The sequence below is a fragment of the Acanthopagrus latus genome, chromosome 1, assembly GCF_904848185.1.
Source record: "Acanthopagrus latus isolate v.2019 chromosome 1, fAcaLat1.1, whole genome shotgun sequence".
NCBI lineage: Eukaryota > Metazoa > Chordata > Actinopteri > Spariformes > Sparidae > Acanthopagrus > Acanthopagrus latus.
Window position 1 is genome coordinate 17,945,855 of NC_051039.1, and position 14,004 is coordinate 17,959,858.

A 14,004-nucleotide genomic window follows, 5' to 3' on the forward strand; every position below is an offset into this window, starting at 1 on the left:
ACCAAACACAAACCTGACTGTGGTTACCATGAACACACATTATAACTTCATCCAATTACACATTTCATTGTTACTTTTTGCCATTCATGTGTGTGCTCATATGATGTTAAATATATGATGTAAAACAAGGCAGGCTCTCACATAACAACAACATTTGCAGTCTGTAAGAAGCCCTTTAAAATCAAATACAATATCTTAGAAACTCAACCTACTGAGATCCTACTTATCCACCTGGCTCTAAGTCTAGGGGCGTGTCTGCGACGTGAGTTGACGTTTATTTTCTGTTCTCGCGAGACTTCCGTGTCCACCACAACTTCCTCCAGCTAAGCGCCATTTTCGGCGTTGTCACTGGACTACAGCATGCTGTTGTCAAACAGATAATAAGAATAGTGTTTTGCGTTGTAACGCCTGTTTTTTCAGTATTCCTCAAAAATGGGACGAAAAAAGAAGAAGCAGATGAAGCCATGGTGCTGGTATCCTTTTGTCTGGATGACAAAACAACCAACGTAGAAATGCTAGAGGCTAACGTTAGCGCGACAAAAGGAGGGCCTCAGCTAGCCTCTCCGTACTGTTATCTTATTGTAAGCTAGCGTTAGTCGCTAACGGTAGCTTAAATATTTGGTAATTTTAAGCTAATATCACTACTTTGCGGGTGGATTTTAATCAGTTTATATTTGATATATGTGAAACATGTGTGTCGAGTACATTTATGCTGCAGTTGATTTCGTTTAGTTCACAGGATTGGTAAAAGGAAACAAGTCAAGCTAATGTAAGCTCCGTTCCGGTGATGGCTAGCTAACCCGATAGCCATGCATTGACGATACAGGAAAACAATTACGATCTTAGCGTCACTGACAGTAACTCTGATACCTTGTTTTTCGAGTTCTTACATAACAACTTGCAATGCCGGACCTTAAATGCGTGATGTGAATAAAGACGCAGGTTTTTACCTTTGAGGCAATAATGATCACCTTTTGTTTTTAAAGCGATGCTCTACCTTGATGAACTGGTTGTTGCATGGTACATTGTTGGTGCTTTGCTCCTTTACTCCTTACACAAGGTACTGTAATCGAGACTTCGATGATGAAAAGATCCTGATTCAGCATCAGAAGGCAAAGCATTTTAAATGTCATATTTGCCACAAGAAACTGTACACTGGCCCAGGCTTGGCTATTCATTGCATGCAGGTGGGTACATTTTCCTTTATTGTGCTTCATTTCATTTAAGTGCCTTTGGTCCAGGAACATTATGGCACTGAAGGTTCAATTACTAGTCCTTTTTTATAAGGAGGGAAATGCGTGTGCTCTCCGTGTTATGACCATAGGCACTAGCTCACTTTGCATGTGTTTCAGGTGCACAAAGAGACGATTGACAGTGTACCAAATGCCATTCCGGGAAGAACAGACATTGAGTTGGAGATCTATGGTATGGAGGGGATTCCAGAGAAAGACATGCAGGAAAGGAGACGAACATTAGAACAGAAATCACAAGGTTTGTACACTGAAATGCCTTTTTTCTTACAGCTGTTGGTAAAAAGGACAAAGATTGTATCTTTGTGTGCTTAAAATTGAGTTGTTGAGCAAAGTAAATCACAGGGTATTTAATTGAATAATAGTATACACTGATATGTATGGTGTATTTTCTTGTGGACGCTTGTTCTTAATTCACATTTTGTTTAAGCGCATCAATTAGCCTGTGGTATGAGCGTTATCATCTTGTTTACAGAGAGTCAAAAGAAAAAGAACAATCAGGACGATTCTGATGAAGACGATGATGACGATGATGAAGCAGGACCATCAGCACAGCAGGCTGCTGTTGTCCAGCCCCAGGCAGGCTACGCTGCTCCAATGGCCCAGCTTGGGATGCCTCCTGTGACTGGTGCTCCTGGGATGCACCCTGGAGGATATCAAGGCAAGGACCTCTGAATTAATGGCAGAAATTGGGAATCAGCTTTAGTGACTCAGCTTGATTAAAAAATAATAATGATAATAAAAAAAAAAATCACACTCATATGTTCACCATGATTCAGACTCTGGTGAATTCTCTCAGACCTAAAAGAATTTATATTTAAGGTGAGGAATTATGGTTGGTTAGAACAGCCACTCAGAAAGAACTTAACATTATGGCAGGACTTTATTGGGGTGTTTTGATCATTTCCATCTAGAGGTAGGAGGTAAGTGTTGGAGGATACAGGTGGACTGGTTATCGTGGAATGGGTGTTGCACAGATACCCTTTTATGTTGGAAATAATGAGGCATGGATATCTGTGGCAAGGCTGTTAATGGTTCAACAAGGGATATATTGTTGAGAAAGGCATGCATAATTTATGATGCCCTGAGACCTAATTTCATATTCTGAACTCAAGCTTCAGGGCTTGAGACTTGAATGTGACCCAAAAAACTATTACCTGGCCCACATCTGATAACCAGGTAGTCTAATTTTTGGATGCATTTTGTCAGTTTTTCTTTTTTGATCCTTAAATTTCTTCATAACAATGCCAAATTTAAACCTCTCCCACTATTTTCATATTACCAGCAAGCATACTCGGATCCTTTGATCTGTAATTTATCTATTTCAGACCTAAATTGTGTGTTTCAAATATCAGGATCTCTGGAGTCAAGTTATTGAAGTTGACAAAGCTGAAATATAGATCTAGCGAAAAAGCTCAGGCCCTTTTTAAACAATTATTTTAAAGGATTAAATATTAAATATTTGGACTTGAAAGGTCATTGTACTTTGAATTCTGCCCTCTTCCATCCTAATTATACGGCTTAAGTGCAGAGTTCATTATTGGCTGTCGAGTGTTTGTAACCATGAAAGGTCATGAAATGGATCATGGCATTTTTGTTGGGGCCCTGACAATGTCTTGCTTTTGGTATCAGGAAATGGGTAGAAACCCTTTGCTTCTTTTTTTTTTCTTGTTGATAAAAACACTGCACACACTGCCTCCATACAGCACTACAACACTGGAGAGGCTGTGGGATTAGTGCACATGTATTCTGCTGTGTGGTCAGTTGCCTGGTAATGAATCGTTCTCTCTGGGCTGAATGATATTTGATCATTTTCATTTAGGACAGTTGATACTGATACAATTTAAGCTTCAAGTAAACAGAACATGTCCTTTGTATCTCTGTTACAGGAATGCCTCCTATGATGCCGGGGGTCCCTCCCATGATGCATGGCATGCCTCCTGCCATGCATGGAATGCCACCAGGGTAAGCGCTCTCTCATTGACTGTTGAATGATATACTTTTCGATTCAAGTTAATTTTTGATTCTTTATTCATATGTTCACAATATATCTTCTTTATTTTGAGGTACACACTAGATATAATTTTACTGTAGTTATAGTGACAGTAAATCATAATGATCTTATTGTCTTCTGCAGCATGATGCCAATGGGTGGGATGATGCCTCCCATGATGCCAGGGATGCCTGGTATACCCCCAGGTGAGTTTTGGTTGTATATATCACAGGAGACATTTAAAATTTATTACACTCAGGTTGACAGCATTGTCTTGGAAATGTATGTATCCTAACAAATTATGAAAAAAAAAAAAAAAACTCCCGCTACTTACATTTGTAAATTGTAGCTGAATATGTGTCATCTTTTGTATGTTAAATGCAAGATTTCTCACTGTATTTTATTCTATATATGTTTTCAACGTAATATGCTGTAAGAATGGTTAATGACCTGTTTGGTTGATTGTTTAGGAATGCCACCTCACATGGCTCCAAGGCCAGGGATGCCCCACATGGCCCCAGCCTCTGCAGCAGGAGCAATGCAGAGTCGACCGGTCGCACCAGCGGCCCAGCCTGCCATCACTAAACCTCTCTTCCCCAGTGCAGCACAGGTGGGCACAGTGTAACCCCTCTAACAAGACACACACAGACATTTCAGAGAGATGTTTCTGAGGCATTGCCCTCATTTTCAAGGTAGATTGTACATTATCATGAACACAGCACTTTTTATTTTCTATTTCCTCATTTTCTGTAGTCAGTTGTTCCTCTTCCTCAACTCCCCATTCTGTTTTTCTAATCAGTGTTGCTGTTGCTGTAGTATGTTCTGTTCTCATGATTGAATTTGGCTAGATTATGTGGACATGTTACATGCTGTACAACGCTGTGATCTCCTCTCCACCATGCTGCAGATGGGCTCTGGTGTTCATAGCAGCACAACAGCCGTTTCCTCTCCACCTGCAGACCTTCAGTCTGTCTCCTCCCAGCCTCCCTTTCCTAACACGCCACAAGTATGCTCACAGACAGGACTTTGACTTGGACTGTGGCAGCTGCATGTCGCTTCACTTATTAATCTGCCTGTAAATTATTAAGTTTTAAACTGGGCTGATTTATACAATATTTGCCATGGTGGCCTACTTGTGCATCTAAATTCAAGATTCAGAGCACGTTGGCTGTGATGTTGGTGTCAGAGGATAATTATCCCTGACGATAACTGACACTTTTTTGTCTGTGAGCTTTATTTCTGTGCATGTGCTTTAATTAACACAGAATGAGGCATAGTAGTGGATCTACATCTTATTTTGTATCATCCACCCCTCCTAACCTCCTGACGCATGCATTCTGCAATGACAACTCATCATGCTTTGAAATGAGTGAAACACATTGTTTTTTTTATCCCACAATATGAATTCATTCTAATCAGATGATTAGTTATACTTGTATCTCTTGTAGGGGTGGGAATCTCTTGGCACCTCACGATTCAATTCCTATTCTAAAGTCATAGATTTGATTCTAAACCGATTATCGATGCACCTCGATGCAACCATTTTTTGTGTGTACATTTCGATGCATGATTTAAAAAAAAAATGATACTGATAACTAAATCTGAGTTTGCTGCTCAGTTTGCTAATTACCTCCTACTTTTGTGATGATCATAAAAAAATCAACAGATTAATTACCTTCTCCAATATTTTATTAAAAAAAAGGCTTTACTTTGTCACAAATAAATATGGCTTTCTATGAACACAGAATCCTCCTGTTACAGGCAATGTGCATATCCTTGAGAGAAAAATAGTATACTGTAGCCTATATAAAAATAAAAAAAGCTTTTAATGCAATAATCAATGCAGCTTGCGTTTCAACACTTTATGTATCAGCTCTCATATTAAAACATGGCTGCTTACCTACCTTCACGGTAAAGCGTCGGTATGGCTGTGTCAGTGAAGTAACGGCTCTAGAGTGAACACCATCATCTGAAAACCCCCAGCTCAGTCGGTCATGTGAAGTTATACATACATTGGTCAGTGTTGGTCTGGAGCCCTGTTATCTGATAATTAGTTTATATTGTGTCATGCACAATTTATGCCTGAATGGTCTAGTTGTGAATAGTGTTGTAATTTTGTAATTTGTAATTTAGTTCTCCAATTAAAGATTTCATTGATCTGCTGGCATAATATTCTTCACAAGTCAAATTTATATAAAGTTTCCACATTTAGAGTGAGTGATATTCCAAGTGACCAGATAAAACGTAATTTTTATATGATTTAAATTGAATGTTGGGTGGGTTTACAGTCTTAAAATACGGGTTCTCACAAAGGTATTATCTATCGATGCTTCTGTGTCTTTTTTTTTTTTTTTTTTCTTTTTTTTTTGTATCTTGGAAAGGTAAATAAGCAGCAGCAGTTTGGACTTGACTTTTTTACCTTTTTGGATATCTGTATTTACCTGTATTGTGTCTTTACACAGGCCCAGCAGAGCACTTCAGGAGCTGCCGCTTCAAACAGCATAGCCACCTCCTCTGACCCTCCCAAACCAACATTCCCAGCCTACACCCAGCCCTCTGTCTCTTCTTCCTCTTCCACTTCTTCTTCTAATCCCTCTAGCAGCACTGTGGCCAAACCCCCAGCCACAGTGACCAATAAGCCTGCCACCCTCACCACCACGAGTGCAACTAGTAAGTTGATCCACCCTGATGAGGATATCTCACTGGTAAGTTGCTTGAGCTTTCTATTTTGACCTTTTCACAGTAAGTAATGATTGATACATATAATAGTACATATATAGTAATGGATAAGTTGGTGCTATATATAACCACCAGTCTGGTTTTGGGTATTGGTATCATGAAATAAGATATTTACAGTGTCAAATGGAGCATTGAAGATTGTATATTCTTACTCTTTTGAGGTTATATTGAAGGATGATTCTGATCTTGAATATCCTCAGTGTGAAATCAGGGCAGGCCAACATTGGAACCCAGTTCCTAATATTTTTGTGTTTATCTTTGTGCTGTAAGGGGCATAACAGTGTTTCCTTAGTCTGAGTTTTTGCTTTGTGTGTTGTCCCCATCAACAGGAGGAGATGAAGGCCCAGTTGCCTCGTTACCAGCGTCTCTTACCCAGGCCGGGTCAGGCCCATGTGGCTGCTCCCCAGGTCGCAGCCGTGGGCAGCATAATGCCCCCACAACAAGGCATGCCACCACAGCAGCCTGGCATGAGGCATCCCATGCATGGTAAGGAAGTGTTTGTTTGGAAATCAATATATTTACAGTAGGTTTGTAACGATTCTTCAAATTCACGGTTATTTTAAAACCTTGGGTTCTTTGTCTATTTATGTAAATAAAAAGTAAAAACCTATTCTCTTAAGATCAGTACATGACAGAGGTGCAGCAAAAAATATTTTTAGAGTTGGATGTGAATCAACTTATAATGTTGTAATTTCCTCGCAGCCCCTGAATGCACCATGTAGGGAGCAAGGAGTTAGTCAACAGGGGCAGCTGCTTACTGCAGGCTGCAGGAACACAAGACACTTGAGTGTGTCAGGCCAAAACTGAAAGTAAAAGAGGTGAAGTTTTGGAATAGTGGTGGCAGCAGGTTGGTAGACATGTAACAGTTTTGGAAGAAAGTGACTCAGAAACACGGATGATTGCATCACTGCCCCTGTCTCTGCTTCAGAATCTTTATACCATTAACTTATCATCAACTCATGTAATGCTGACCCAGTCAGGAGTAAAAAATAAACAGTATGTCTTGCCTCTAGATTGTTTTAAAAACATGGAACCCTTTCATAGAATTAGGATTAGTAAAGATTAGGATTAGTAAACATTATTTCAGCGTATTGAACAGAAGTAATATCATTATTTTGATATTTACTGTTAAGTTATTCAACTTTATGTTTGAGAATGTGACATTATGTGTAGTTAATGTGATGGTTGTCTCAGTGTTGCAGAATGAAAGATGTGAATCATTAATTTCCTGAACACCTGGCCCCTCATTGAGCTACCCCTAAAAAAACTTTAGGAAAAACTGCACTAGACTGAAAATCTTTTTTGGTCTTTTCACAATAGAATTTTAATTACACATTGAAGTTAATTAATTAAAGTTTAAGTGACATAAGCTGTTAAATCTGTTCGAATTACAGTACCAACACATTCTGCTCTCTCTGCAGGTCAGTATGGTGCTCCTCCTCAGGCCATGCCCGGCTACATGCCTGGAGGGATGCCTCCATATGGGCAGGGTCCTCCTATGGTGCCCCCTTACCAGGGAGGCCCTCCCATGGGCATGAGACCGCCTGTCATGTCTCCAGCTGGACGCTACTGAAGCAGCAAAGCAGCCACCACATTAGGTTTGGGGTTAACACCTTTCTCTCATCCTTGTGCTTATTCAAACCTAGCTGCAAGCAAAGAGCAGTCAGACCAGTGGTGGTGAAGACCAACTTTATTTGTTAGAACATGTGGACATTATATGTAACATCTTTATTGGAAAACAGCCAAACACCACACAAGTTCCTGAATGCTATTTTGTTGTTATTTGATTACATGTGAGGACATATTTTTTTCCCCATAGGTTTCACTCAGGTTAATAGAAGTGAAGTGTGTTAAAATGATTCATATTTCTTTTGAAGCTGCTGGAGTTACATGAACGTACCAACCCCTTACAAAGGCAAGTTTCTCTTGTAAACATTTGTTTAATTTTATTTTGTAATTTTTTTTTGTTTTGATAGTTTGATTGAGGCCCTCACAGCACGCTTAGGTGCTGTTGGACTTGCGTCCCCAACCTTGGTTGGTGAGGGTCTCAGTGATGAAAATGATTCCAACTAAGTAGTGTTACAAATTCATGACTCGTCAGTCGCTAGCTTTACTCTTATTTCAGGTTTGTTTTTAATATTTCCTGGTCAGAAGGGTACCTGTATGCATCCTTTGTAATGTTTTATGAATCTGTTGTAATAAAATTCATCTTGAAATCCAATGCTGGTTTGTCCTGACGTGCGTGGAGGTGAGTCATGAAGGTTTGTACTGGTGTTGTATTTCTAGACATCTTATGGCTCTTTTTAACTACAGAACTTCATCAGGTATTTAAAAACCAAGTTGGCCATCATCCATTTATTGTAGAGTTCACCTTACATTATCTTCATAATAGACTGGACATTAAAGTGTAAAATGACAAAGTTTTGTGTTCTTATGTACCACCAGCCCGAAATATGATTTTGGCCAACTTCTGGTTTAAAAATACTGCATGTGACTTCATGATAGTGATGGAAATAACTGCAGAATAAATTATGATACTTGTTGTTAGACTGCCATACACTTACAGAGCAGTGGAAGAGAATTTAAACGTCACTCTGGATTCATTAACTTTATTGTCCCTACATGCATACCAATACTGAAACATGCATGAATGCTATAATTTTAGTGTTTGTCATTTCTAATAGTCATATCCCCATAATACACTACAGTGGGGACAAAGAAGACAACAAACCCAGCAGTGCAGTAGCTTTGCATTAAATGTTGCTGTTCAAGATTGACTAGCTGAATTCTTTTGACCACAAGGTTAGTGGTTCATTTTCATTTTCGATTTATCCCTGTCAAATCTTAAAATATGGGATTCTGACACCAACAGTTTTGTGGCAAATGACTGTCGTGATTTACAGAAAGCAGGGTTGCTAGTGCATCCATTCCTGTATAAGTATGTAGAAAGTAAAAAGTTTCAAAATGTTAATGACCTAATGCAAACACAAGAAAATCTCCTTTAGCAGGAATGAACAGTGGTCACAAGGATACATCGCTTAATGATACTTAAATTTACAGCTAAAGAATGAATTCATGTTTAATGCAGTGCTAGTGTGTATTGCTGGGTGGTTTTGTGTTTTATCCCACTTTCCTATTCCAAATTTTTTATGTAATCATTGGCCACTGAATACTATGCTGGAGATCACTGTACAGCAAGCGATCTGTCAAAGTAAACCTGATTGTTCATGCAAAGATGATCAAAAACATGGTGGTGCAAGAAAATACTTAAAGTGTTTCCTCTGCCCATATCACTTACTGCTTTGTATTTGTTTTTGTCTGTAGCCCATCCATATCAGCCTTAAAACCCACTCAGCTGGCATGACAGGTCAGTTAAACCCAGTAAGTACCTGATCTTCATTATAGTGTGGGTCTGTCCTGTACAACTGGAAGCTGGGCCTTGTATTACATGATGTTTTTGTTTTTGTTAAAGTTCATTACTAATTAAATGTACAAAGACGGTGGAAAACTCTTGCATACCTGTTGTGTAAAAACTATACAAGTGTATGCTTAAAGTGACATGTTTTGACAGTATTGTCCTGTCTGGTATGAATTGGACTAACATGGTAAGTAGTCAGCCTTAAAGGTGGTGTGTGTTTGAGAGTCTTATGTTAAAGGGTCAGTTCACTCCAATGAGAAAAGAAAATGTTCTCTTTTCTCTGGTGGTGTCTAGCACAGTGGTTCCCAACCTTTTTGTCTCGGGGGGGCCTTCAGGAAATCTTTCAAACTTACCACCCCAAGTCTATAACTCAGACTTCCTGTCAAAATTGTCAAGTCTGAAGCCTAACTGACAATCAATTTATCTCATATAAACAGCCATAAAGAGAAGATATTACACAACTGTTTTCAAAGTCACATCAGTAGTCCTCATGAGTAACTGGTCCTCACCTTTAACATCTCCGCAGTGCCCCCCTTTTAAAATGAAGCAACTAATATCTGTGGCAGCATTTTCACAGAAATACATCGGCCCCAGTGTGAACATGAAACATGGTTTTTGGATGCTTGTCTACATGTAGGGCTGAAATTAAAATGGATTTAAACAAAACATTTAAACAGTCCTCTTATAGTATATGTTTTTCTTTATTAACTTGCAGTCATTATTTGACTCTTCAGATGTTTTTTGGGATCCTCAGTCCAGATTGGGAACCACTGATCTAGCAGGTGGTTTAGTTTTACAAGCCAAGGTTTTAAGATTTTGTCTGCACCCCAGTTAGGACTGGGGTAAACATAATTTAATTTGTGGTTATCACAGAACTTCTAAAAAATAACCAGCTATTTCCAGAAACTATTTTCTTGTTTGTCCACGACATATGTCAGACTTTATAAATGGACTAATCATTTTAATCATGATTAATGATTTTAAATCATTAATCATAATCATTTAATCTACTTTCACTGAAAAGAGATATTGTTTTTGCAAAGCTATGTTCCAGTCGAATTTATGGAAATTTCTGTCCCTGGCACCTTTGAAGTCATTATGAAACTCTTGTTTTTGGACCAGGTGTATTTCTGCATGAATAGGTATTGAAGAACAGTTATCTACAAAGTAACTTGATGTTTTAATGAAAATGTGACTCATCACAATTTGTAATTTGTTTTTGTTTTTTTGTTTTTTTTTTCCAATAAATGTATCGCATAATTTTCCTGTCCTTTTGTTTTTCTTCATTCTTTGGATTCAGACTTACCGTGAAATCTCCCGTTCTGAAGCTCGTACACACAAAGATCCTCCCATGTGTTGGGGGCAATCAGGAAGTATCGCACCACCTAGTGACGCAATGCGGTTATTACAGACCGCATTGATCAACATCAGACCCACTGCTCCCAATGAAATAATGCCAGACAAACCCTGTGGAGTTGGATACACGGTTTTAAAATGAGTGATTCTAGTTTACTATAGTATGTGATAATGAAGGCTGATTAAAGCAGTGATGGTTTCAGGGCTGTAGCAAAAACTTCCCATATCCACAACTATTCATTCTAGTGTCTTTGTGCGCCCTGTATAGAGTGCTGAAGGGAGAAAATGGTGATGTAAAACTCTAAATCACTGAGGCCTGGCCCTGAATTGTACAATGACTTCGAGTAAATAATGGAGAAATTCAATGGCTTTTTTAATGCAGCATCTTTTATTCAAAACCTGTTCTCTAAGAAACGGCAACATTCAAATAAAAAGCAGTGGAGAAACTTTAGTCATCTGGCTGAAATATGAAATGATTGACAGCTGCAGCTTCCCTCGGTGTTCACTCATAAGTGACTCGAAAAATAAATATATAGATTTAGGTTGTCTTGGAAATTAAGTAGCATTTCATAAATATTTAAACAATGTGTTTAATTGCAATGTGATTATTGTAATATTCGCTAAAGTTGATTTAGTGTTGTTTTTAATTAATAAGCTACAGATTTTTCAATACATCGCACACACGTTTTAAGTTGTAATAATTACCTTCACCACAGACGAGAAGTTCATAGCCATTCGATGCTTGTTCTCGTGTAAAAAGTAGTGCAGTGGAAACTTCTGGTGGACTGTTAGTCAACACTTCCAAGAATTAGTCAGACCAACCTGATTTCGTGGTTTTGAAGCAACAGTGAGGGGAGAAATACTAGGCCAAAAACTACGTAAGTAGTGTGAAGCCCCCCTAAACACTTTGTGTCACAGCGTTTAAATCCACCAACGAGCGTTATCAAGGCTTTTGAATGCACTCGCAGACAATGGCAAGTTAAAGATGAGCTGATCGGTGGGGGTGATAAAGTGGCTGCAGGAGAAGAGACCCTTTGAGCTGCAGCCTCTCAAACTGCGGCAGCAAACATCAACAACAACACTTGTACACTTTTTACTTGTGGTTTGTTGCTGGAGGAGCACAACACAATAATAGCTTTTCATAGCACGACATGCGTCACACTGAGACTGATCTTTTACGTTGATACGAGTTACTTGGACCACAGTGCAAACCGCTGGTCACTGATAAAAATGAACTTCTCGAAGGCGAGAATTGAGCCTCGGCTCTTTGGTTTTTGTAGAAGAATGATGGACCATGTGTATCCAGTAAATTTAAGCCAATTTGCACTCTTGTATTCATTTCTTTTTCTGCGTTGAAATTGTGTCACAGCTCTGCAATGGCTATTTTTATTTTTTTATTTTATTTTATTTTATTTTATTTTATTTTATTTTATTTTTTTAACTTATTTTGATTTTTCATTGAACTTTTTCCGTATTGTCTAAACCATAGTCCAGTGTGGGACCAGTATTAAGATTTAAGTCCCTGGAGCGTCTCTTGGTCACACCCCAGACAAACCTACAAATTTACCTTAATTGTGTGAAATGGTGTCGAAGTATGGAGGCAGAAAACGGATCCCTCAAAGACCTGCACACATAAAACCAAAATCATCAGCATGGCTTGACTCCACCGAAGAGGAGCGAGACAATAGAGCACGCACTTTGATCAAAAGTGAAAGTCTTCATCGTGCAGATTAGCTCTTTAAAACTATGTCTGGAAAATATGTAAATAAATAAAAGCTCCTCTCTTAAAGAGACCGGAGCTGAAACAGGTGTCGGGCCTTACATTACACGAGGCACAGTTAAGAAGTGTTTATGCAACAATGAAAGGGAGTTTTTTGATTATCATGGATAATTATTATGATGAATAATGTGATTCAATTTACATTAGATTGAATTAAAACAGACTAACATTTTCTATGCGTGTGTGTGTGTGTGTGTGTGTATGTGTGAGAAAGAGAGAGACGTGATACCAGGTTAGAGCGGATGGTTAATTGCATGCAGAGACCCTGAGTCTGTGTGAAGCAGCATTCAACTAACGTCAAACTAGTCGTCTAGGAAAGCAAACTACCAATAACCTGACCTGAGATCAAAATAACACCAGAATGACACCAAGGCAGAAAGTTGGCAGAGGAGGAAACTGGCCTCTCCTTTCCTTTGTGAAGATAGCAGCCTGGTGTTAACTTGCTTGGTGTACCTCATATTGTGAAGTTAGCTGGCAAGCTTTGCATCACAGCTGCTGGTGCTGACTGATCTGGAATACTAACAGGACCTGGTGCCCCTGCAGTGAGGAGGAGTGCTTTGGGCCTGCTGCACATGCAGCTTGCAGCTCTCTGCAGCTGTTAGGCCCAGAAGAAGAGATCTTGAGGGCGGGCAGCCCCGTGGGGGGAGATGGAGAGGAGCCCTTGGGGATAAGAAGTAGAGGGCGTAGAGGAAGAGAGGAAGAACAAGGAAGGCACAAGAGTTTTGACTATCTGGTCAGGGGGGGTCTGTCACCTGACCAATCGCAGTTAATGACTTCTGCGGGTCCCAACAGAGGCTTGAAGTCAGAGGGGGAGTACAGTGCAGCAGCAGCCCCGGACAGTACTATGACAAAACACGTGGTTCATGAGCATTAAAGCATGTAAACGTCTTGTAGTAATGATGCAAAATAAATGTATGAACCTGAACATGAGCATGATGTGTCTCTATCATTAGCCCCGCCATGGTCAGTGGCTCTCTGCACCGTTTGTTCATTTGTTTTTATCACTTCTTTCCACTGCTCATTTCACTGCAGTCCAACGAATGAATGAGATGAAAATGCCCGGTGCCCTCGGAAACCTCAGAAAATGAGGAAGCCTCTCGGCTGCGAGGCAAAAATGTCAAGAATTAAAACCGCGACATCCTGCCGATTTATCCAACACTATCAGATGTCCAGCAACCACAGTTTTGTCTTATAGAAGTGAAGTGTCACGTTCCCCAAGACAGGTTTCTATTCTAGGTCGAGTTGCAATACTCGAATAAGACGTGGGGAGTTTTTAAATGCCTTATCACAAAACATTGAAATTAGAGGACTGTGTAAGAGGATAGGTGAACTTTTTTTCTAGTCCATCTCAAAACATGACTCAAAAAAAGAGATTAGACGCCGCAATAATTCCTCTCGTCCGTGCAGTCTGTGAAAGGTTTAATAACATTTCATTGTATTTTTTCTTTCAATTTTTACTTTATTATTG

The 14,004-nt window shown here is 39.3% G+C and overlaps 1 protein-coding gene across 3 annotated transcripts; it reads left to right on the forward strand.

Moving 5' to 3' along the window:
* Window positions 1–290: 290 nt before the first annotated feature.
* Window positions 291–8,203, forward strand: znf207b (zinc finger protein 207, b). 3 transcript variants are annotated; one of them, XM_037105157.1, is made up of 11 exons: window positions 291–473; window positions 1,061–1,187; window positions 1,353–1,491; window positions 1,726–1,911; window positions 3,140–3,215; window positions 3,388–3,449; window positions 3,714–3,853; window positions 4,151–4,249; window positions 5,706–5,948; window positions 6,312–6,468; window positions 7,404–8,203. In XM_037105157.1, exons 1-11 carry the CDS (start codon window positions 433–435, stop codon window positions 7,553–7,555), a joined length of 1,422 nt encoding a protein of 473 aa, XP_036961052.1. In that variant the 5' UTR covers window positions 291–432; the 3' UTR covers window positions 7,556–8,203. The 3 variants fall into 3 exon arrangements, with proteins under 3 accessions (XP_036961052.1, XP_036961036.1, XP_036961045.1); XM_037105141.1 differs by lacking the exon at window positions 4,151–4,249 and having other exon boundaries at window positions 293–473; window positions 5,706–5,913; XM_037105150.1 differs by lacking the exon at window positions 4,151–4,249 and having other exon boundaries at window positions 433–473.
* Window positions 8,204–14,004: the final 5,801 nt, after the last annotated feature.

Coding starts and splice junctions, on each gene's coding strand:
- znf207b (XM_037105157.1), top strand. CDS start 433: ATGGGACGAAAAAAGAAGAAGCAGATGAAGCCATGGTGCTG. Junction 1,188..1,352: donor TGGCTATTCATTGCATGCAG/GTGGGTACATTT, acceptor CATGTGTTTCAG/GTGCACAAAGAGACGATTGA. Junction 3,854..4,150: donor TCTTCCCCAGTGCAGCACAG/GTGGGCACAGTG, acceptor ACCATGCTGCAG/ATGGGCTCTGGTGTTCATAG.